The sequence below is a fragment of the Talpa occidentalis genome, unplaced genomic scaffold, assembly GCF_014898055.3.
Source record: "Talpa occidentalis isolate TD23 unplaced genomic scaffold, MPIMG_talOcc4v2.1 talOcc4.6, whole genome shotgun sequence".
Taxonomy (NCBI): Eukaryota; Metazoa; Chordata; class Mammalia; order Eulipotyphla; family Talpidae; genus Talpa; species Talpa occidentalis.
The window spans coordinates 1,032,256-1,056,562 of record NW_023604972.1 but is presented as its reverse complement, the minus strand read 5'-3'; the positions used below and the strand labels follow the sequence as shown (position 1 = coordinate 1,056,562).

At 61.1% G+C, this 24,307-nt stretch overlaps 1 protein-coding gene across 3 annotated transcripts in view; it reads right to left on the bottom strand.

Moving 5' to 3' along the window:
• Positions 1–1,951: 1,951 nt before the first annotated feature.
• HTT (huntingtin) overlaps positions 1,952–24,307 on the bottom strand; it is a 99,486-nt gene continuing 77,130 nt past the window's right edge. For 2 of the 3 annotated variants that reach the window (XM_054688226.1, XM_054688228.1), the window contains 21 exons: positions 23,534–23,656; positions 21,938–22,151; positions 21,439–21,584; positions 20,339–20,516; positions 19,303–19,398; positions 17,072–17,259; positions 16,350–16,476; positions 14,596–14,696; positions 13,722–13,876; positions 13,143–13,282; positions 11,738–11,820; positions 10,225–10,355; positions 9,983–10,112; positions 8,449–8,604; positions 6,393–6,583; positions 6,093–6,207; positions 5,790–6,003; positions 5,343–5,448; positions 4,248–4,410; positions 4,000–4,160; positions 1,952–3,257 (listed from right to left, as the gene is read on the bottom strand). In XM_054688226.1, the coding sequence (XP_054544201.1) occupies positions 3,044–3,257; positions 4,000–4,160; positions 4,248–4,410; positions 5,343–5,448; positions 5,790–6,003; positions 6,093–6,207; positions 6,393–6,583; positions 8,449–8,604; positions 9,983–10,112; positions 10,225–10,355; positions 11,738–11,820; positions 13,143–13,282; positions 13,722–13,876; positions 14,596–14,696; positions 16,350–16,476; positions 17,072–17,259; positions 19,303–19,398; positions 20,339–20,516; positions 21,439–21,584; positions 21,938–22,151; positions 23,534–23,656 (3,132 nt within the window). In that variant the 3' untranslated portion in view covers positions 1,952–3,043. The remainder of the gene's footprint in view (positions 3,258–3,999; positions 4,161–4,247; positions 4,411–5,342; positions 5,449–5,789; positions 6,004–6,092; positions 6,208–6,392; positions 6,584–8,448; positions 8,605–9,982; positions 10,113–10,224; positions 10,356–11,737; positions 11,821–13,142; positions 13,283–13,721; positions 13,877–14,595; positions 14,697–16,349; positions 16,477–17,071; positions 17,260–19,302; positions 19,399–20,338; positions 20,517–21,438; positions 21,585–21,937; positions 22,152–23,533; positions 23,657–24,307) is intronic. The other variant, XM_054688227.1, reaches the window with a different exon arrangement.

Here is a 24,307-nt window from a genome sequence, read left to right as displayed (position 1 = left end):
GCGGGCCCTCGGAGGACACAGGACGCAGGGTCTCCACTGCCAGGCTAGGAGGGGCCCCTCCAGACATCGGGCACCAACGGGAGGCCACCAGCTTCTGCCAGCTGCCCCCCTCCGCCCCCGGCAGAGTCTCGAGCCTTCGCGAGCAAACTAGCGTCACACAGCAACTCAGTTTATTTCTTGCCTTTAATTCCGACATACAAAGTCACGGCAGTCAGCAGAGCTGTAAGCACACGCCTCGGGTCGGCCCCTCCCGCTCCGCTCGGAAGTGACGGGCAAGTCTGGGTTGGGGCTCCGGATGTGCCCTCGCGGCCCCATGGGTGCACAGCACGGCCCCGCAGAAAGCCCCTGGCTGGGTGCCGAGAGGTGGGGGCCAGGAGGCCCCCTCAGCTGGGAGCCTGGCTGCCGTGCCCACCACAGGACTGGCTGCACGAAACCACAGTGACCGTCCAGGGCCCAAGGCTCCTGGGTGCTGGAGGGCCCTGGACTTGGCAGGCCACCCGCTGCTGTCACTGCCACCCACAGCCCCTCCCCACAGTCTGGCCGGCGGTCCTGGCCCGGATCGGCTAGCCACGCTGCCCGGCCAGACTGAGAGGCTGCCAGCCGTCTGCCTGTCCCTCCCACGGCCCAGACAGGACAGTAGCGACAGCCCCGGGCACTAGGTGTGAAGGAAGCACGCAGTCGGGCCACCGCCAGGGTTCCGTGTCCAGCCACACGGGCGACCGTGCCAGCCGGGGCAGTTACGGCCCCCCCGGGCCCCGTGCGCTCATTCAGCTCCCAGGAGCCGCCCGACAGCCCCGGCTCCCAGGCCTGAGAAGGCCACCTGCCAAGAGGGGCCTGCGGGAGGTGGGGCCCGTGGGGCGCAGGGCTCCCCTGCACTACTCCCAGGTAGTATGTGGGGTTTCCGCTTCACCCGCTTCTCTGGAAAGACACTGCTGGTGAAGGGCAGCGCTGGAGGGCACTTGGCAGGCGGGGCTCCCGGGCGGGGCACTCTGGCACGCACCCTGGTTTCGCTCGTCTTTCCTGACACTGCCAGCAGCAGAACAAACAACCGCAGAGAGGAAACCCCAAGCTGACCGTCCTCTCAGCCCTTCCGGCGTCCTCGGACAGGTGGCAGGGAGGGCGCAGGCCGAGGTCTTGCAGGAGCCGAGGTCGAGCCCCTCCCGCATGAGGGCCTGGAGAGGCGCCGGCTCGGAGGGACAGGTCATGTGAGTGCACACACCCCACTCTGGGGCACACCAGCCAGTCTCTGGGGGGGCACCCACACCCTGAGCTGGGCCCGAGCCCCCATGAGGCGCCTGTTGGACCGCTCTGTAAAAGGGGCCATTGCTGGGCCCAGCGACTCGCCATCCGGTGTCATTCCTAAGGGCACGGCCATCTCAGCCCTGTCCACGTCCACGTCAGAGCGGCGAGACCCCCTGGGCAGGCAGGGGCAGACAGATCCTGACTCTCAGCAGGTGTCCCGAGGTCCTGGAGTGAGTGGGGACGAGCTATGTGTGGCTCCCGCCTCCCCCCTCAGTCCTGCCCAGACGTCAGCTCACTCCTTCAGGCACACCAGACTCAGCCAGGGCCCTGTTGGGGGCTGCAGGGAAAATGGAAGGGCTGCTCTGCGGAGGCCCCACCAGCGCCCCTCGTGTGCACGGACAGCTGGCCGGCCCTGCCTCCCAGGGGCCCAAACCTTGGCAGCCAGAGGGGCGGGAGGCGCAGCTTGGGGCTGTCCCTGAGGCTGGCTCTGCAGCCTGCAGTGAGCAAGATGCCCCCACACAGACCTGGGGTGATTAAGGTAGTAGACAGGGTCTCCTGCAGACTGGAACACAGCTCCAAGGGGCCCTCGGACCCTAGGAGAGCCACAATCCGACTACACCAGAACTCGACCACGACGACTGACGTGACCACGAGCAGACGACTGTCCGAGGGACCGGGGGTGGGGGTGGGGTGGGCGGCAAGCAGAGCTCCCGCGCCCCGCCCCCCAGCACTGGAGAAGCTGGCACGCAAGGCCCCACCTGAGCGGTGGCTGGCAGAGGGTATGGGTTGTCCCCCATGGGCTGGCCAGGCCCTGTCCTGCCCCTTCAGATGGAGCCACACAGTGCTGAGGCACCACCCTGGGCTATCCTGGGCTCCAAGGCGCCCGCGGCACGGAAGGGCCCCAAGGGGCGCTGGGATCTTTCTAACAGTTGCCAAGACACAAAGCTCTGTTCTTGACCGGAGGATGCAAACACAGCTCGGGCGACTCAAGGGGCCGCTGGGCAAGGCCCACAGCTCTGGCAGACCACAGCCCAGTCAGCTGGGATGGGAGCCGGGGACACGAGGGCCACACCGCCCCTCATGGGTGCTGTGGGGAGGGCCGGGGGCCGTGGAGAGCCCCTGGTACGGACACGTGACCTGACGCTGATGCTGCTCTAAGGGCTGATGACACGTGAGTGCACGGGAGGGGCGGCCAGGCCCGGAGACACCGCCGCATGCAACACAGGCTCCCCAACACACACACACGCACACGGGCGCAAGAAGTTACCTTAAAATTAATCTCTTTACTGATAGAATTAAATTTGAAATCCTGAGAAGAAAACAGAGAAGGGAGGACGGCGCTGGGTGTCTGGCCACCAGCCCCCACCCACACCCCAGCTGACACGCCCACCCTGCCTGGCGCGGCCCAACCCTGGCTTCCTGCACCTTGCGGGGGGCGGGGGGGGGGGGAGCAGACCAGCGCTCCCAGAGCCTCTGCCTGGGGGACAGCAAAGGGCTGGCAGCCAGCCCAAAGGGCAGGGCTCGTGTCCCAGCCACAGAGCAGCATGCCCTGGACCCCAGGATGGACGCCAGGACAGAGCAACGCCTGGCACGCCGACTGGCCTCCAGCACTAGCTCCGCGGGAGGGTGAGCAACGTGGCTGCCTCCCCAGGAGGACTCAGGCTCGACCCTCAGAGTTACTGCATATTCCCTGTACGCCGCCGCACGGCCAGGGGCGCGGGCCGCCTGCAGAGACGGACGCCACTGTGTGCCCTGGCACCCCAGGAGAAGCCCGAGGCTCCCAGCTGCCCCATGCGGCCACTCAGCATGTGGTGACCTTGTGGACATTCCGCAAACAAGTCAGCAGTCGGTGATACGGGTTTCCTGGTGCCGCGACCACCTCGAACACAGACTGAAAGGCCCGGCGGTCCAGCTCCTCCTCTATCTGGTGTCTGTAAAAGTCTGTGGCGACCAGGCAGAAGAGGTTAACATCCACGTGTTCCAGCCTGCCCATCCTGCTGACGACGTGGGGAAGGCTGGCAGAGGAGTTAAGGGAGCAAGGCTACAAGGGAGGGGGGAACTGCCCCAGGAGTGTGTCGCTGGCGCCAACCTAGGAAGCCCTACTAGTCCCCACGCAGACCTCAGCACGGCTGCCAGGACGCAGTGCTCCCTGCTGGCTAGGGACAAGGGCAGGTTGGGCCAGGCAAGCTGGCCAAAGGAGCCGAAGCCCCGTAGGGATGCCGCCGTGCCGGGCGGCACTTACCTGGCCTGGCTCCTCACACGGTGCTGGTGGCTGGTGCTCCCGCTGGCCCGGCTCCCAGGGACTGAGGGCAGAGCCATGGCCACCCTGCCTAGGCATGCGGGGCGAGGCCTGCCGTCCGCACCAGGACGGCCATCTGCCCAGAGGCTCTGGGATGTGTTGTGGGCAAAGGCTACCAAGAGGGAACATCCCCTTTTGGCAGTTAGTGTTTCGGGGTGGGAACTTGCCTTTATGAAGTCTTTTACTCCAGACAATGGACAGGCACAATGGCGAGGGCTAATTAGAAGCAGCACTGGTGGAAAGCCTGGCTGCACAGAGCACAGAGCCCAGCCCCGGCCTCGAGTGAAATCCCAGACCAGCCTCTCAGGTGGGCCTGGTGAGGTACGTTTTCGGTTTCCTCTCTTGGGGTCTTGCCACCCAGGGCCCTCTGTGCAGAGCAGGGTCTTCAAACACTGACCCAGGACCAGCCCAGAGGTGACAGGGGAGCAGCAGGTGGAGCCTGGCCCCCGGAAGGATACATCGCCGACACCCAGGGGCTGGTGGAAGCACTGACAAAGAAGCAGGACAGGCTCCACACGGCCATGGCCACGGGGGTCCTCTGTGTGAAGTTGGAGAGGGACAGCATGACCCAGTCACGGACCATGGACGACTGCCCTGTGCTGTGCAGAGTCTGGAAAACCTGTGGAGAAGAGCTGTGTGTTGCAGGGAGCCTGGGGTCCCTAGCAAACCCCGCGGCTGATGGCCCAGGTGCCAGGGCCCCACCCACCTGGTACACGACGGTGGCCATGAACTGTGGGTATGGCTGCTGGTTGGACAGAAACTCCCCGATGACTTTGTTCATGACGTCCTGCGGTGGGAAGAAGTCGTCTAAAAACTGAGGAAGGATCCGCGCCACCACTCTGGCTTCACAGGGAAACCCTTTTCGGATCCTGAAAGGAAGGAGCCCCATGAGAGCTGCCTGACCCCCCTGGAGGCCTCTTGTCTGAATCAGCCTGATGTGAGACCTGGGCTGGAGGGGTCTCAACATTTAGGCTTTGCAAGCTGGCCACAGGCTGGATCCCCCACTTTGTGGGGGTGTGGGACAAACGACCCCAAGTCGTGAGAGTAAGGAGCAGAAGTGGTGAGGGTGGTGACGGCAGAGAAAAGAAACGCCTAACACCCTGTCCACATGCAGACACTGACCCCAGCCACACCCATCCTCGGCAGGCGCCCCAGGCTGTTGCTCCTCCTGCCATACACCCACCGCCTGCCCCTCGAGGAATGTTCCTCAGATGCTGGGCCAGCCCCGACTGTACCCTGCAGGGCACACGTACGCGCTTCGTGTGGTGAGAAGCACCATGTGACCCAGCCCCCGCCCAGTGTGCCCGCCCACCCCAGCAGACGGCATCTGCTGCCCAGCACACCAAGGCTGGGGCTCTGGATGCCACCCACAACCCAAGTCCTCTTCTGTCAAACCCGCTCGGCAGGGCGCAGCCGCATGTGATGGCAGGGCCTGTAGCCCATTGCCGACCACAGGGAGGACTGCCCGCTCTCACTTTACAGGTCACATGCAAACGGCATAGACTTGCAGACATCTGCCAGCAGAGGAGGGCCCGCAGCGTGGGGGGCACTGAGCGGGACCCCCGAAGCTGTACGTTTTGCTAGTTGAGACCACCCTGGTCTCCGGAAGCTTAACGCTGCTCCAGGTCAGGCCCTGGCCCAGTGGGGGTGTGCCACTTTACCCCTGGGGCGCCTCAGGCCAAAGGCCCCAGGTCAGAGCAGGGCTCCCACCAGCCGGGGCAAGAGCCGGAGCAGAGCACAGGTTGGGCAGGGCCAGCCCTGCAGCAGAGCGGAGGCAGGCGCTAGTGCTGTCAGCCCTCACCTGTCAAAGAGCACAGACACACGCTCCATGGCCACAATCACCGACTCGCTGTCAGGGGCAGTGGGATTGGGATCTGAGGTTCTGCCGGGGCTGATTTTCTCTTTTCCTGAAATAGAATCATACAGCGCTGTCACTGGACGGGCTTTTTGCAAACGCCCTCAGGGAGGTTAAGGAAGCCCTCGAGATGGCCTGAAACTGGGGAATGAGAGCCCCCACCAGCCACAAGTGCCACCCAGACTCTGCCCCACAGGGTGCAGTGGCTGGTCTGCTCGGTCTAGACCCTGAGCCGTCACCCCAGCTCTCGGCGCTAGACTCTCGAGCGCCACAGAGCCCTGTGGCCAGTGTCTGTGAACAAGCACGCTTCTGTCCACCTGTCAGTGTGGAGCTTGGTGGCAGTGGCCGGCTGGGCATAGGCAGGCCAGGGACGCCAGAGGCCCCAGCACTCACCTGTGTACATGCAGGTGAGCATCAGGCCCAAGGCTGCCATGGAGCGGTGCGGGCTGTGCACATTCACCCTGTCCACACTCAGCTTGACCAGGGACTCTGTGTCCAGCCGGGAGAGCTGCTCAGACAGCAGGAGGCGCTCCAGGCCCCTCAGGACGCAGTGGTAGATAATGGAAGGTGTGGCCTCCTCGCTGCCCGACAGCATCACCCCACACATCTGCACAAGGAGGGAGGCTTCCAGGTCAGGTGCCATCTCGGTGCCCCATGGCTCCCAACCCAGGGCCAGGAGCAGCGGCGCCTGCTCACCTGTATGACCGACGCCGAGAACTCCGGCCCCACGTCCAGAGGGTAGTTCTCTATCAGGTAGAAGGCAGTGGCACACATCACCAGCACATGCTGCTGACTGTGGACGTTCACACAGCTGAAAACACCAACAAGGGCCTGCTGAGCGGCCAGCCACGCCATTGTCTCAGTGACCCTGGTCACCGTCCCGTGAGAAGGGCACCTGCCCACACCAGTGCCCTTCGGTGGTGTCAGCCAGGACCCAATGCACCCTGAGGTGGGCGAGCCCCCTGTCCCAAGGACCAGCCCGAGAGCCCCACTCACTGGGCCATCCCTTTGAGACTGGACAGGAGATAGTCACTGAGCACGGGGATGAGCTGCTTGGCCGTGTCATCCAGCAGGTCGCACTCGAGCACGTAGAGTGCGCCGTGCAGTGCCCCGATCTTGCTGGGCAGGTGGCCACTCCGCAGCGTGCTTTCCAGCAGTCGGCTGACCGGCTCGGCCACAGCTTTGTCCTAGAACAGGCGGGTGCGGAGACTTGTCCCTACGGGGCACCGGGCTGGGGCGCTGTCCACTGACGGGATCCCGGCCTGTCTGTGTGCATTGTGGGGCCTGCACAGACCTGCCCCCAACCCGGGGGACCTGCAGGCCGGGACGTACCAGGCAGAGGACAGTGTGACCAGCCCTAGGAGAGCCTGGGCATGGTCCAGGGGCCCCCATGGACAGCACCTCACAGGGGGTCACATGGGACGTCCCAGAGCTGGCACTGGCTCCTCTCGACCCCGCCATGGGTACTGTTTTGTGTCCTCTCACTGCGCCGCATCACAGCTGTGAGCTCGACTGTATGTGAGCCCGAACGCCCTCCAGGCAGAGTCCCAAGGAGGCCCACAATGGCATCTGCTGACCAGGGTCAAAGTGTCATCAGCTCATTTAACTCCTGCACCAGTGGGGCTGAGTGGGAACCTGCACTCTCAGCACCATGCTCTCATTTACTAGGGAGGAGGCCCCCCAAGAGCACAGTGGAGGAAGGGGCCTCCAAAAAGTCCATGAGAGGCTGCCCGCCACATGGGCAACGGCTCCTAAGGCCACTGCCCACGCCTCCAGGGTCTGCCAGGGGGTGGGCCAGCGAAGAAATCTCTCAAAAGGAAAAGACAAGTGTGGTCCGCAGACAGGCCCGGGCGCTCAGGCGGGGGGCAAACGCAGAGGCGCAAGGGCACATGGGGACAGGATGCATCCCTGAGCCCTGCCTACCCGGGGAGCTTTATAAAAACTCTCCTTACTTAGTTGACTCACTGACAACACAACAGCCGCCTGCGGGGTCTGGGCTGAATGGAAAAACAATGACAATGAACATCAACCCGGCAGCAGGAGCTGCCCACAGAGAAGAAAGGGGCCCTTCAAGTCTCGCTGTGGCAGCCAGAGGCAGAGCACTTTGAAGGGGTGGGTTCAGGAGAACACCCGCGTCCTCACTGTGCCTGTCCCTGGAAGACGGCAGCAGGGTGAGGACCACCCAGAATGGACGGGACCTGCTCTGGCTTGGAGGGACAGTTCTACACGGAACACGGGGGAAGGGGCGGGAGCCACACCCCAACTCCGCCACACCCTGGGTGACCTGGAGCAAGTGGCTTAACCTGTGGCCTCAGCCTCCTTGGGGGCAGACAGATTGAGAGGGGCCTGACTCCCAGCAGAGGGAGGTGGGTGATGAGGGGAGGGCCCAGCCGACATCAGTGGCTGTGGCAGGATGGGTTGGAACATGGCAGGCACCCATGGTTACGGCTGTCCCCGGCCCCAAGAGCCCGGCACATAGCAGCCATTTGCGGTTTGCTGAACATAGGACTCTGGACCATTACAAGGGCTCCAGGGACATGGAGGCAAGCAACACGCCCCTGACTTGAGTGGTGCAGGCACGGGCACAGCCGTGCACACCAGAGCCCAGAGCATCCTCTAGCTTGCAGGCCACAGGCAAGCACCCTCATGTGTCTGTGGTGACGTTTTAGAAAGGGAACGCCACGCAGCATGGCACTGCTCTGACCCAGGGGTTGCTGAGCAGGAGGAATTCGCAGAGGAACTATCTGGCCCCTATATTCAACAAAGACAGGGTGTCCAGACCCCCAGGTAGAGGCCGGGTGGCTCAGGGTCTGGAACACTCGGCAGGCAGGCAGGGAGGAAGGCTGAGCCTGTGGAGGGCTCAGCCCACACTGCACACACCTAACTTGGTCGGGAGGGGCTGCCGCGGGACCTGAGGCTCTAGGCGCCCCACTCCAGGCTCATAGCTGCTACAAAGACCAGGTAGACCTGCCAAACCGGGCTGCTCCCACACCCCAACAGCAGCAGCGCCAGCCTGAGGGGGTCTCGTGGCGCCGGGCCCACCCCTCCTTACCATGCCAAGGACAGCAGCTGCCTTGCAGGTGGCGGGCACCAGGTACTGAAGGAGAATCTCGTCCTCTGAAGGGTGCACCCGCCGCAGCTCTGTCAGCGTGAGGTACATCATCTCAAACTGGTTGCGCTCAGTGAACAAGTCTGAGACCACGAGAAGCTGGAGGCACAGACAAAGGACGGGGAGGGGAATGTCACACGTGGGGACAGCAAGGCCCCCCTGAGGTGCAGGCAAACACCTGCGATGCAGGAGGGCGAACACGCAGCACCCTGACTGGGCGGAAACCTGCTGCCACCGGGAACCAAGACGGCGCGAACGTGGAGGGGGTGGGCCACCCGGTCTTCTCCAACATGGTGCATGCACCGCAGGCTGGGGGGATCAGCTTGGCCGAAGCCCGTGTGGGGATTGGGGTAGAGTCATGCCGTGTGGGGAGCTGCAGCCACCGACAGGGCTGGAGCCGCTAGAAGGCCAGGCCACCCCTAGCGTGGAAGCCCCGGCACAGACGAGCCGCCGAGGGCCACAGAAACGACTGCTTTGGTGAAGATTCTTTGGCCTCCCCAAGATGTTCAGGCGTCCGTGATCTTCACACCACACCGCAGAGCAAACGTCACGGGGGCGCACACATGTCCGCGGAGGCCAGAGCAGGTGGAGTCCGGCGGGCCAGCACGGGGCCCAATGAGCAGCTCTGCAGGGGCCAAGGTGCTTCCGCAGTGACACAGAGCCCGGGTTTGTGCACCCTCCTCCCCAGAGCTGGCTGGCTGGACACAGGGGTGTCCAGCTGTCCTCTCAAGAGCAAGTTACTGAAGAAATGGGCAGCAAAATTCATGCAAGGCTCTTTCCACCGGTTAAAGAAAATGCTACTTTAAAAAAAAAAAAAAAAAAAGTGCTATCACTTATTTTTAAATGGACTAATGAGTAACCTTTTTCAGAAACACTAAGACTTCCCTGAAAAAACAAGACAGCTAAAACTTTCAATTGAAAATGAGGTTTTTACAAGCCTCAACTTACCAGATATGAAACAACTTAAAAAGCCTTAAAGGCATGTTGAGAAAAACCAAGTTAAAAGGAACAGAACAAGTCGTCCTTGCCAGAGGAGATGCCTTCGGGTAAAGAGAAAGGCCCAGGCTGCGGAGGTGGAGCCGTGCTCCCGGGTCCGCGCACAGGCAGGCCCGTGTCCCACGACCGTAGCCGCCGGGCAGGCGGCAGGGGTGGCGCAATGGCACTCAGTAAGCAGTGACTGAGAGTGCTCGGGCTCGGGCTGCCTGTCACGGCCCCTGAGGACAGAGACGGGGATGGGGAGGGGGACCCAGAAGGCAGAGAGCGCTGGGACTCCCACGATGCTGCCCTGGACCCGAGCGGAGCGCCGGCAGGGCGGGAGAGGACCCGCTGGCTTGAGAGACGGGTCTCTGCACCCTCTGACCCCCAGAGCTTGCTCGCTCACTGGAAGGCCCTAGGGGGGTGTGTGCGCACGTGCACCTGCGCACGGCTCCCCGCCCCAGCCCCCGCCCCGGCACGAGGGGCAGGCGGATGGACTCACAGACCGCACGACTTCGCTGATCAGGATGACGGGCATCCTCCGGGCTGGGCCCGACGGCAGGACCCAGCGGCTGTACAGCTCAAGCAGAAACTGCGAACAGGAGTGGATGTCAACGCCGGCCCGGTGTTTCCTGCAGAACATGTGGGACAGTGACCCCTGGCATAAGGTCGTGTGAGAGGCCCCCGGACCCATCACGCGAAAGGAAGACATTTCAGACGCTTTAAACAGAGCCCGGCGGCGACCTGGAATTGACTGGAGACGTGGGCGGTGACGACGGCGCGGGCGCGTCGGCCTCCTCCTCCTCCTCCTCGTCCCACTCCTCCTCGCGCAGGGGGGTGATGCTGTTCCCCAGCCACACGGAGTGGATGGACACCTTGGACAGACGTACACGCGGTTTCACACTCGGGGCCCAGCAGGCTGCTTCAGAGCCGCCAGCCCACAGGCAGAAGCGCAGGACCCCGAGCCCGGACACAGAAAACCCCAGCTTTCGGGCCAAAGCCAGGAATGAGGGGTGGTCAACTCGCGGGGGCAGCTGAGGGGGGAACTGAAGGGCCCCTAGATAGGACTTGAGGTCCCAGGACAAATTTCTTTTCGAAACGGGTCATTTGTGCTGAGTCCCTGGATTACTTGAAAATGCAAGAGAGGGTCTGCGCGTGTTCTGAAGCTCTGCCGGGGCGGCGGGGAGCTGGAGGGTGCCTCCCGTGGAGGCGGTTAACCCACTGTCCCGCCATCCCCCAGAGCCCCAAGACGCCCTTCCTTGGCAGCCTGTCCATGGGAAACGCGGCGAGTCAACAGGGCTGTGCAGCTGTGCCCTCCAGCAAGCGGCTTGGCCCTCCTCCCTCTGCACAAACACCCGGCCTCGGCTGCAGTGGGCAGGCAGGGGGAACGGCCCTGGATCTGCTGGACTGCAGAGAAATGGACTCCCTATTTGCTACCCTCAGGCCCTGAAGGAGTGACACCCCACTCCCTGTTTCAACCCCCTCCCCAAACCCAGTGGTGGCTTAGCACAGAGGGGATCCCCGACAGGGCAGGGGTGGCGCCCTAGCTCAGCCCTGTCAAAACCCTCTACGCGCAGATCTCACGGCTAGTGGGAGCACGGACCGGCAAAGGCCAGCAGTCCCCAGAACAGGAACCGTGGTCCCAGCCAGCCCCAGGCTCCTCCCTCAGCCTGCCCCTCAAAAACACACGTCCGTAAGACGGCATCCGATTCTCCCAGTGCACTGGCTCTCGCACAGGTGGAGAGCTCGCTGAGGGACCAAGAACGGGGGCGTCCATCTGTGGCGTGGCGCTCACAGGGGACGACGTGGGAGGACAGACTGTGACACGCGGTCCCCAGACTTCGAGGGGGCGCGGCCTGTGCTGCTCGCTGTGGCCTCAAGCTAATCCCGACACTGCTCTGATCAGCTTCTTCCTGGAAGGCCCATGTGGCCGCGTCTAAGTAACCAGCACCACGGGCAGAGAGGGCACAAGGCAACAGTGCGGCCCAGCCCGGCCCACGCCACCGCATCGCGGCTGACCCGGGGCTGCGTGGTGGGTGCGTTCCTGGCGTCAGAGCGGGAGGTCTGGACCTGGTCGCCCCGCCATCTCCCCTAAGTCTAATTCACACAGCTCGCATCAGGGTGTGTGTGCTGGGAGAACACAAGCAGACGAACAAAAGGGAAGGTCCTCTCCTGCAGACGGTGCGTTCAGCTCTCATGGGGGGCGGGGGGCAGCTGCGGGGAGGGCAGGCAGTGGAGGCGGATGGGGCGGGCTCACCTGGCCCAGCTTGTAGCTCACGTCGCCCAGCTCCCGCTCGGGGTTGACCTGCAGCAGCAGCCTGTCGTGGCTGATGAGGGCGCCTGCAGGGACAGCGAGTGACTCACCTCCGGAGCTGCCTGGGCGTCACCCGCGGGCCTCGGGGCCCCTCTGTCACTATCGGCCCCCACGGGGCCGGCCGGCAGGGTGGAGTGGGATGAGGGCGAAGGCCACGGTGCTCTAGGCCCTCCCTCAGCTTCTGCGGCTACCAGGAGCCGGGGTGGGCTGAGCCAAAGAAGTGCTCAGGCCGGCCGCTGCGGGCCGGGCAGCAGGCAAGCCTCCGGGGCTCAGGAGACCACTTCGGCGGGCAGTGCCTCCCAGGACCCTGACTTGGCCGCTGCTCGTCCATTGTGCCAACGAGGCCCCAGTCCACCACCTTCCCCCACCCCCCGATTTTCACCCCCTCCCACTCTTCCGCCCAGCACCCCTCTCCCTGCAGGGGTCAGCCCCTGGGCAGGTCTAGTGGCAACACACCCTCTTGGCAGAAGTCCCCCGAGTCCCTGGAAGCACCTGCTCCCCTCAGCTCCCGGAGGAGCGCTGGGTGCCTCTCTGGCCTACTCGCCCCTGCTCTGCGGCATCTTTCACGTCTCCAACTGGCCGTGAGCTCCCTGAGGGACCGGGCACCCATGCTCACAGCCCTCGTTTCACGCCAACAGCCTGGACGCGCCCGGGTGTGCAGCACACCGCACTCCACACAGAACCGTGTGCGGGCCAAGCTTTCAAGGATCTCACAAAGTCTAAAACCCAAGGAATCAAGAAAAAGCTCTGGGCTGAAAGTAAACCAAACCTTTTTAACCCCTCTCTCATAGAAAACCAAGGGAAAAAAGAAATTGAAAAAATATATAATAAAGTAGAAAGAAAAAAGGAAAAAAGACACAAACTTTCACAACACGACAATTCAGTCTGCAAACGCAATGTAACTGTACACATTTCCTACCTGTGTGGCTTGTCCCACAAAAACATGCACAATTAAAAAAACCAAAACCCTTCCTTTAACCTGGGTGATGTCCTCCAGGCGCTCTGGGCCAGCAGCCGCGGCCAGTGTGCTGTGGGCCCTGCCCCACTGATACGCCCCACAGAGCCAGGGGGCTCTGCTGGCTCTCAACACAGGCACTGGGAAAGCTTCTGGAATCCCTCAGGCCTGCCAGCCTGGCTGAGGACCCCAGCGCCACAGACAGCGCCAGCTCAGCTCTGGACTGGACTGCTCAAGGCCTTTAGTCTCCCCGCCCCACGTGACTCAGCTTAGAATTCAGAGGGCACGGTCAGTGCCGCAGTCTCTGAAAAAAGCCCTGACTCAGGTCCTCTGCCACGCCCCTAGGCACACGTCGTTCGGGCCCAGGGACAGAAGGCCGTGCCCCACACGCACCTGTAGTGGCCGGAGACAGAGAGGGGACGGGGTCCCACGCCTGGTATGGGTGGTGGGAGGCGATGTTCTCTCTCTTTGACACCATGGCTTGGATCTCCTGCTCCACGATCCCTCTGATGATGCTCAACTTCCGCCCGAACCTGAAATTCAGAACAAATGAAATATTAAAAAACAATTTGCTTTCTTCAACACCATCCAAGTGAAGCACACCGGACGCGCCCGGGTTTTCTCAAGAGACACAGGCTCCCGCGCCAGCTCACCGCGCACGCTCTATGGCCACGCCGCTGCCCACGTGGCCCGTGCAGGGGTTAAATCAGCCCAGCTCTCCCGCCAGGCTCCACGCACTCATGGGCCTTACCACTCTGCGCCTCACTGCAACTTGCCACGGGGTGGGGGGGGGGGGCAGGCAAGGTCCCTGCCGGATTTGTACCTCTCGCAGCCACGCAAGGCACATGGTGTTCTATTCAATTTTTGGCAACAAAGGGGAGGGTCCTGCTGAAGCTGTTGTCACCTGCCCAGGTGGGGTGAGGGTACCTCGCCGTTCCCTCCCCGCCATGTACGCTGGGAACTCAGGCCCACCTGGTGTCGAGAGCTTTCAGGGGCTTGTTCCGAGGCTGCTGCTCCAGGCAGCTCACAGCGGGGTTGCCTGCCACAGGCACGGTCATGGCACTCAGCACCAGAGAGGTGATGGCCTGCACGGCCAGGACATTGATCTGTGTCCGCTCCGTGTCCTCCTGCAAGGGCCCACATGTGCTCAGTCACAGGCAGCCAGGTATTGGCCACCAACCCTGCCTGGCACACAGCACCCCCACCCCCGGGGCCACCGCAGCCCACACGCAGTGGGATGGGCGGGTGGAGTGAAGGCGAGTGTCTGCCCTCCCGAGCATGGCTCCTGCAGGCACAAACTCCAGACAGGAGTGGCTTTCTGAACAGCTGTCCAAGAAAATCTCCCCAAGTTTAAGGCCTGAGCATATGACAACACGTTCGCTCCCAAGGGTGACCTGCGTGCGGTTCTGCACGTTCACACCGCAACTTCAATCAGAGCCAAGGACTTGCAGCCTGTGGTTTTCGCTCTGTCAGGCCTCACTAAGTCACCAGAGCACGGTGTGGTCGACATGGTTAACATGGCTGAGCACTTCAGGAGGCCTGATGAAATCCCGGCAAGACAACCAAGAGCAGGGGCGTGGAGCACAGGCGGGGCCACTTCACTGGGTCAGGCCTGCAACACGCCCGGAATGGACCCACAGCTGGAGCACGCCCTCAGGACCGGGGCGGCCCTGGATTGCTGGCATCCACTGACCAGAAAATGCACTCCAGCCCCAGCACCAGGATGCCCAGACCTGGGCCTGTGCTCCTGCTCTGGAACACCAGTCGGAACTCAGGTGGCTGCTGCCACAACCGGGCTGGGACAGGCCGCCATGATCTGCTGCCTCCTGCCTGCATGGGGTCTTACTTCTGGCGGGCTCTCCTCCTGCTCCATCACCAGGGGCTGAGTCACCAGGACACCAAGGAGAGTGGCCCATGTCTCCTCAAACTGGGTCCGGCTGGTCCACCCTAGGAAGCACAGGGGAATGAGACAGGGTCCCTACTCAAACCCCCCACACAGTGGCCACCCAGAGAAGGGATGGGAACTGCCCAGGGGTACCAGCGCAGCCACACCAGGTCCATCAGGCGGCCACAGTGGCAGCCTCAGGTCGCCGGTGAGGACACAAAGCCCCCACGGCAGTGACGCAGGCGGTGGCGGAGCTGGCAGCGTTGGCACAGCAAAGAGTGGTCCAGTGGCAGCTCCTGCACGAGCGCAGAGCCGCAGCCACTTCTCTCCAGGGGCGCCCGTCCTCTGGAGGCCGTGACGTATACCCCACGGAGAAGCACAGCCCACCGACGGGCACCCTGAGTGGGTGTGGTGTGTGAACACTCCCCAACAGAGCAGGTCCAGACACAGGGAAAGCAATGCTTCCCCTGACCCCCTCTAGAAGCAAACCTATGAAAAACAGAGCTGTAAGCAGGAAGCACTGGGGATGAGCCGCTCCCCTGACAGCCAAGTCCAGGCTGTGCCGTGTCCACTCATGACCGTGGGCGTGGGGAGTGCGAGTTGTGCCCCTTGCACTACGACTCCAGGTGACAGGAGGGGGTTCAAGGACAGGAAAACCAAAGCACCAGGATCGCCTTGGTGAACGGGACAGAGGCAGAGAGACCAAGGGGCCCAGGCTGGGCAAGGCACCCGACACAGAGGGTCTGTAAGCGAGATCCAGGCGGACACGTGTGGCCATTTCCACGGGGAAGGAGAACGAGCACAGACAAGGGGGCACAGCAAAGGCAAACACGAGACAATGAACACTGTCTAAGCACCCAGGTTCGACCGACAATTCAAACAAGGAGCCCGCAGTCAGAGGCGGGGGCACGGCAGGGAGGAGCAGGCGCCGCGGGCAGACGCAGCGTGACCCTTCCCAGATGCGTGGGCTAGTGAGGCATCAGCTGCCTGAGCCTCCCTTGGGCCCTCAGCACCTGCACTTGGCTGGGCGGGAGAGGGGCAGAGCGGCGCCATGCTGCTCTCACATGCAAGCCATGCCGGAACGCCCTGGGAGGCAAAGCCACGGGGATTTGCAAGAACAATCCTGCCACCTCCTCAGGCCTCCGGTCACGAGTGGGAAGAGACAGGGCCCCCGCAGGGGGGCCTCTGCAGGGACAGAGGGGAGTCCTGGGGAGAGACAGGCCTGCCGCGTCAGGGACCTGGTGCTGACACTTGGGGCTGCGTGTGCAGCATCCATGAGACAGGGCCCAACACTGAGGTCCAGAGGCTGAAAGGACCCGTGGGTTCTCCTGTGGAGTCACCCCTTGCCCCAAATGCCTGCTCTGGTCGGAGGAGAGGGGTGGCAGCGAGGGTTAGACACAGGTCCACTCCACCATGTGTGTGCATTGCACGCAGCAAAGGCTGGACCGGCTTCACAGGGCCCACTGCAGGGGCACCTGCCCTGACCTTGGCCGACACTCAACCAGCCCCACCTGGGGCCGAGACTGGACACTGTGTGCACCTGGGCCTGAATCCACGTCGAGCCCCACAGTAATGGCTTCATGGACACTGCAGAACACACTCATGCACAGCTGCACCGTGCCCACACCCTCCATGACATGCAATTAGCGCCCGTGAGCACCACGAGGAGCCCCATCTGGCTGCGAGGGCCTGAGGAGTTGCACAGGGTCCAGTACCTAGAGTATTGATGCGGCAAATGAACTCCTTGAAGACTTCCTTCTCCTGCAGGAACTCCACAGGGATCTCGGGGAACACAGTGCCAAAGTCCCCTCCTGGCTTGGGTGACCATCCAAGCCTCCACACCTGAGAGGATGAGAAGAAAGTGTCCTCAGGTCAGCATGGCAGCTCGGCGAGGCCCAAGAGCACCGGCCTCTGCGGGGCAGGGACCAGCAGCACTTCCTGTCCTGGGAGTCTCTTCCAGGCAGCCAGCCCTGCGGCGTGGCACACCATCCGGTTTCTGATTTTGGGCCCTGGGGAGGGGACAGGTCAGTCCACCCTCCGTCCCCACCCCACCCCACACTCTCAGCAAACCTGCTTTGTGAGCTCCCAGTGCTGACGGACATGGCCTGCTGGAGGCCACAGGGGCTCTCCTGGAGCCCAGGCCCAAAGACACGGCAGAGGCCTCTGCAGACACCCTGTGCAACTGCACAACCACGCCTGCTAGAAGGGTGCGGTCGACTGTGACGCCAGTTCCTACTGGAGCCATCCCACAGTAAGATCTGCAGTGGATGGGGCATCTGACGCGATACAACGCCTTGTCCGTTTTAGACATTCCCAGCCGTAGCCGGGCATCACGTCCAGAAGCCAAGCAGGTGCCAGGTCCTCCTGTGCAGATGCTGCCAGGGCCCGCCAGGCACCTGGCTTTCCAGATCCTCTGCAGAAGCGCGGTCAGACTCACCAGTGGGGGGATGCGTGTGTAGCTATTGACGAAGGGCAGGCGGGCCAGGCTGACCACGATGTTCCTGAGCACAGGCGTGAGGAAGGCGGGCATGCTGCTGTTCCTCTGATGGCCCAGAGCCAACACTGAGGGCAGGGCCTCCACCATCTCCGCCACCATCCCACAGGCTGCAGCCAGGTACTTGGGGGCTAAACAAGCACGTGGGTAAGGGAGGATTGCTCGGTCCAATCGTACCCAAACCCAGCACCTCTGGGCCTGTTCCCCCTGCCCGCCAGGTACAGAGGACACCCCTGGAGTTGGTGGCTCCAGTCTGAAACGTGGAGCCTCCACATCCACCTGCCAGGAAGGCAGCCATCCTCCTGGACCTAGTCTCCTGGCTCTGGTGCCAGCCCCAGCCACCTGCATGATGCAGTGTTACCCGGGAGCCCCAAACCCCCCACAGGATGCCTGTCCCGCCCTCCCAACCACAGCCCATGCCTGGACTTTCTCTGGTTCTCCCAGGGCCTGTGCTTGGCTCTAAGTTGCACACAAAGAACCACGTTGCCACCCCACAGTTCACTCTTTCCCCAAGATCAGGGCTTCTGAGCTGGCTGAGTCCCCCAAACGTGGTTCTGGCAAAGGTGAGAAAAGGCACAGGCCTGCAGGGTTGGACGGCTGCTAAGTCCCCAGAGTCTGGCATGGAGAAGGCCCAGGGAAGTGCTCGCAGGGCGGCCAGTATAACAATGATCAGCAAGCCTAGCCGGCCTGCATGTCCCCAGTACAAGGAGGCGCCCCCACTGGATTCAAGGCATCATGTCCCAAGTGGAGAGAGATGGAACTGTGTTTAATAATATTTACTGGACAATCTCGAAGTGGTAGTGAAACGATATTAAAAAAAAGCAAGCTTCTTCCCTGCCCAGGACGAATCACCCTGCTAAGGGGAGCGCCAGGGCGAACAAGCACAGTGGCACCAGCCTGCCAGCACGTGCCGCACAGGCCTCCAGCTCACTCTCCGGGGGGGGGGGGGGGCGGGGGGTGGCATGGGACGGGACGACACAACTGGCAACAAGGCTCCTTGCCAGGTGGGGCTGGTTCCAGGCCTTTGAGGGGGTGACTTTAGCCTCCTTCACCTACCCCAGCCCTCTCGGGACTGTTCTCCCTGCGGAAGCACAGGGTGGAGGGGTGCGCCTGCCGCCCCCACTAGAAAGTGGCTGCATGGGGAAGTGGGGATTGCACGACCTCAGGGACCAACAACAGTCGGGAAACCACACACTCAGGGCTTGGGAAACCACACACTCACACCACACGCACCATCAAGAGAAACACTCAGCGGAGCTGGGACACTCTGGGCGGTCATGCAACTATCAAGCCCTGGGCAGGTTAACAAGAAAAAATTGCTATGCTGGCTTGATACTAAGGACAGGAAAACTCCACCCTTAACCGAACTGCAGAAAAGCTAGCCCCAAGCCCCAAAGCAGCTGTGTGCTTGTTACGGAAAAGGCATGCTTCTCAAGCCAGGCACACGGACAGCACTCGTGTTTCGGGTGAGAGAGTTCCCGAGGACTGTGGGGGCGGGGTGCTGGCTTCTGTCCATGGTTCGGGCCGTGGGCTGGCATCAGCAGGCGTGGCCGGGGGGCCCCGAGGCCCTGGTACAAAGTCACAGCCCACGGACCTCCCCCCACCCTGCCTCACTGCCCCCCGCCATTAATGCACGAGAGCTGAAGCGGGAGAAGGACATAAAAATTAGGGTGCGTGTCTCAGTCCAGGAGAGGCCTGGGTGGGAGGTGGGCTGGGTTTTTTTGTACAAAGAGTAGGAATTTTCATTTAGAAATCCACCCAAAATAGATGGCACAAGCAGACACTGAGGGTGCCTATCATCACGTGGGGTGACCCCCAACGCTGAGTCCCAGCAGCTCCAGAGCATCTGCGGACACTCACGGCAGGAGATGGAGAGGGGCCCTCTCCACCTCCCCCGCGGCCCCCCAGCTCTCAGGGGAGGAACAGCAGGGAGCTCTGTGGGGCACGCCGGTGGCCAGGCAGGAGAGGGCACCGGGGCTGAGACCCACTGCTCTGAGACTGGGCGGGCAGAGCGCAGTACGCAGGCGAGGGAGGCGGACTCGCCCTGACCTTGGGGCAGGTCGTGGGAGGCAGCCAGGGCACAGCCCGCTGCCCAGCGTGCGTGCTTCCAACCTCTCTCTCTTGTGAGCGACTCTCTGCCCCCAGAGAGAGAAGGCAGAGAAGCTGACACTTACTCTGAGTGTTTGAATCTGCTCGGCTGTCCCTGGAGGCCTTTGGGGTATCTGTCCTTCTTTCCGGACTGAGCAACTGGTCCCCGGGCTGCACTACAACTAAAGGCATGTGGAGCAAAGAAAAGAAATCGCAAATGCTTTTACCCTCCCTTTTAACTCAGATCTTCACATCTGTCAAAGTGACAGACTGCCAAATGAGACCTAGATGTCCCAGAACCACCTTCAGACAGCAGGAGAAACGAGACAGGGCCCGATAGGGACCGAGGCTCTGGGTTGGTCCTGAGCACACAGGGCCAGGGCGCCGACTCCCCGAGGGCCAGTCCTCCCAGCTTGTGTGGCGCCTGCCCGCAGGCCCTGGACAGCGACGCCCCCTCCCGGCTCAAGGCGCGGCGCCCCAGCAGTCTGCTCAGAGACCGCTCCCCGGGTCCTCGTTCTTAAGCTGGCCACAAATGCACAGATGAAAACAATTTAAACAATGAGACTTCAAAACACCCCTCTATGTTTAATTTAAAAATACAAAACTTCAAAACACCCTCTAACATGTAACCTAAAATGTCCAACTTGAAAAAAAAATTGGCTCATGACCCTCGTTGAGGACACCATCCGTGAAAAGAACGTCACGTCAGCATTACAATGCATGAGTCTTACAACGAGGTATAGAAACAGTCGTCTCGGCTATAATAGAAAACAAGTAATCTTTTGATCGTAACCTTAGTAATCTTAAGGTCATTAAGGACTAAAAGCATGAAACAGCCAAGTAGGAGCAGAGCTCAAAGGAATATAAAACCCTAAGCACTGCTACGAGAGCGGAGCACCAAAATCTAAACAAAATGGCTACAAAAGCAAATTCCAACGAATGCAAATGTAGACTCCAAGGTACTGGAGGTGAAGGCAAAGCCCATATTTTATCCACCTTTTCTCCCCGGATTCCTCACTCAGCACCCAGCAAACAGAGGGCACAAAATCAAACAGCAACAAAGCCCGTGACCTAGGTGTGTGCTCACGGCTGGGCAGGGCAGGGCAGTGGGCATGGACTCACTGGCTTCCAGGAGGAAGCGGACGCAGTGGATGAGGGAGCAGGCCTGGGTCACCAGTGCCGGGGAGGACAGTGTGCTCCAGAGGCCGGGCAGCTGCAGGGCCAGGCAGCAGCAGTCCAGGCCTGCCTGCAGGTCCAGACTCAGCGGGATTTGCTCGTGGACCAGACGCCACGCCAGCGCCTGTGGGGAAAGCCAGGTCTCAGGTGCTTCTGGGGCAGCCCCACGCCTGGTCGCTGCGGCCCTGCTCTCACAGTAATGACTCACCACCCACTCCCAGACGCCTGCTCCCCTCCGCTCTCGCTGCTCCCGATCTCAGCTCCTTGGGCTCCGCTAGAACCCTTCCTGGCAACCCAACCCCAGGCCCTCCCGGGGCTCCCGAAGCACAGGCCTGGTGGCTTTCGCTGCGCTCAGAGGCTGATTCTGTGGTTCCCGATGGCCAGAGGGACTACGTCCTAGTTGGGCGAGCCTGGGAAAGCAGCAAAGCCCTAAACCCCTTCCTCCTCAGCTGTTAGGTGGGGACAACAGCCCACTGGGCAGGGATGAAGCAGTACCACGTGTGTCCCGTGCATGGCAGGCACCCAAGGGAGCCATAACCACACGCTCTGCAGCTGCTTCCACCACCCTGGACCCCAACGGCCAGGCCCGAGAGCAATCTGCCTCGGCCCAGCCTCTGCTCACAAGTGGCTCCTGGCAGCTTCTCCCTCTCTCTGCTGCAGTGGGCCAGGGCTCACTGCATCCCGGAGCTGGCCAGGGTACCAGTTCAGCTTTTTGGCGTTCAGGATGCAGACCAGACACTATTTTCCAGAAGATTTATATAGAAAGCCAGTGCGCCACAATGCCACAATCAGCTTTCAGGTTTATGCTCAATTTGAAATATAATGAATTTCCCAGGTGTCTTAAGTATCCCAAATTGTAATTGTAATTGTGTTGCTTCTTTTTTTCTGGACAAAAATTTTAGGTGCTCTGTCCTAAAATCAAAGGCATCTCCGCATGAAGGGAACAGATGCCCACATCACGATGTGCCCCCCGACATGGCTCTCGCTTCTCAGGGGGAACCTCCTTCCTTGCACACAGAAACACTGGGTTCCGAGCTGCCTCTTACCTCCAGGGTCATGACCACAAACTGGACAGTGTCCTTTTCCTTGTCAGGAGGAAGGTGCAAATAGCCGGGCACTTTGGACAAGGCCAGCAGGTACTGGGCCAGGGCCCGGGCCAGTGTGGTCAGGGACCGATACAGCACAGCATCTCCTGAAAGAGAGTGGTGGTGGGCGCAAGGCTAGCAGGGGCCGGGCAACTGAAGTCAACTCTCGGAACTTCTCCCAGAAGCTGAAAGCAGGCTCCTCAGAAGCACATCGGCACGTACCCCAAACTGCCGCTCCTGAGGTCCAGCCCCAGCTTTCTCCAGGGCCTGGGACCCAGACTACCGCAACCGTGGCAGAGAGGCACACACACCCCACAGACATTAGACCTGAGAGCCCAGCTACCGGGAAACACTTTCCACTGATCAGAGCAACAGCGTTCGCTGCACTTCGCTCAGCGCAAAGCACTGTGCTGGCTCTGCCGGATTTTAAAAGAGTAACAGCAGCTTTTGTTTTAATTACCAAACAGATGGCTCAGCTTGCTCCAGTAGGCAGTGGGCTCGGCAGGCAGGCCGGGCTGGAAAACCTGATGGGCGGCGGGGAGCTGCTGCACCGTGCCGCTCACGCGCTCCAGGGTCACCAGGCGCGCCGCCTCAAAAAGGGGGCTCTTCTGGCCGCCAGAAATTTCACGCAGGCCCAGGCCCAGGCACGGGGTTAACAGGCTGAGGTTGAACTCCTGAGTCAGGGCATTAAAGGCCCAACAACAATCGTCAGTTTTCAGTCGGGGAGAAGATCACAAAAGCAGGAAGGATAATGCAAACCTTTCTAAGAAAACACAGATTAGTAGCCCACAAAAATGTATTTTAGAATAAATCCCACTTCGGTTACAAATAATTGAGCAATGCCACTTGACGTATGCTTGGTGAAGAAGATATTCCTGGTCTTTTGGGGGTTCTGTAATTTGAATTGAGTATTGTGATTTTTTTTTTTACATCTTCAGATTTGTTTGAAAATGTAACAAGGAAATTTTAATTGATGAAAACATAAAATTGAGCTGACAGGCCATGCAAGAAATCAGCGAATCACCAAACATTGCTGAAATTTGAAAAAGCTAAGTTATGTTCAGAAGCAGCTAAAATAAAACTGTGACAAAATGCCGAAGTGCTGGATGGAAGAGTACATTCTGCAGGATGTTTCAGTTAGTTTGCTTTGCCAACATTTGAAAAACCTCTGGAGGATTTTTTTGGGGTCAGCATCTCAGGTAGTTAACAGTTAACTTCATTTAGCTAATGGAAATGGCTGTTTCGCTGGCAGAGACTAAAATTGGAACTTTCTGTTATAGTCAGAGCCTTTAAAGCCTTAAAAGTCCAATTAAAGTCAATTTGGAAAATACAATCAATGGGTCATTAAGCAAATCAGCTCCCCCTGAACGGGTTTTAAAATGGTTCGGCAAAGTGACTCAGGCCTCTGTTGTTCCCAAAGGAGCGCCTGTTTTCAGAGCGATGAAGACTCAGTCTGCGGAGCAGGCTCTGCAGGGCTGTCTTCGCCCACTCCGGGAGGCGCTCTCAACCGCTCGCTTTGCTCCCTGGCCCTGAACGTGGCCTCATAGGGAGGCGGGACCCCAAGCACGTCTGTGTCTTCATTTCCACCAGGAAGTGGGCGGCCTCCTCGTGGGGGTGTGGGGGGTCGAGAGCACACCCTTGGCGCTAGCGGCTCACTGCTCCAGGCCTGCAGGGGAGGCCGGGGCAGGGCACCTCGCCAGCCTCACAGGGAAGAGGGCTCACCGCCTCCAGAGAGGGGGCTCGTTAAAGATCACTTTCCAGAATGCCACCGAGACAGCCGCGCGGCCCTCCCCAATGCCTTCCCTCCTCACCACGGCAAGAGGCCACTTCCCTGATGGCCACGCAAGGAGACATTTTCTTAAATGCATGAAAAATTGAATGAACAGAGCTTGCCTCCTCTTGGATTCTAACGTGGCTGAAAAGAACCTGTCCCCTCTGTTCTGGAGCCCCCACCACTAAAGCAGAAAGGGGAGCGGACCCCGGAGCAAGGCTGCATGACAGTGACCCCGCGCTGCGGCGTCAGCCACGGATCAAGGAGGGTCCCAGCGCCGCCTACCGAGTCCAGCATGAACGCACTCATGTCCCCGGAGGGGAGGCGGCTCAGCAGCTCCGCACCTTCCAGCAACGCGGAGTCCGACCTGGTCCAGCACTGGGATCTGACCAGACGTAAGTACCAGTCCTGGGAAGGAGGAGAGGTGACCATGGAGGGCAGGCTCCCTACTGGACGTGACTGTTCCTCAGCCCTGTCCCTGAGGCCCAAAGTGCCAGACCCAAGCAAGAGGCGCCCCTTGACTTGGAACGCAGCTGTCATGAGGACTTTGGGGAGGCCACTCACCTCACCACATGCCCCTTCCCACCGGGCTTGGCACCGGCTGGCACAGGCCAGAGGGATACCCTGTCCTCCCTTCATGGGGCCAACGTCCGCCTGTCTTTCGAACTCAGCTGGAAGCACCAAGGGTCACGGGCCACCCTCCGGCCCAGCCCTCTCCTCTCCCTGTACTTGGCGTGACACTGCCTGCCCCCCGCCAGTGTCAGGGGCTGGTCTCCGCCCGGGAACAGTGCAGCGCAGGCGCCTAACGCAGGGAGCCTGAGAAGAGGCTGTAGTCTACACCTGGGGCGCTGGCTTTTGAGTCCCCAACTCATATTTAAGTGGAACTCACTCCAGAAAATTAGTGTACTAAGGCCTGCAGGGTCTCTTGGGCTGGGAGGTGAGTGGTGTGACTCAATAGAAAGCAACACCAGGACCCTTGGGGGGGCCTTTAGCAGAAGGTCGGCAGACACAGGAGAGGGAGATGGCCGGGCGATGTGCCCTCGAAGGTGACGGCAGCGG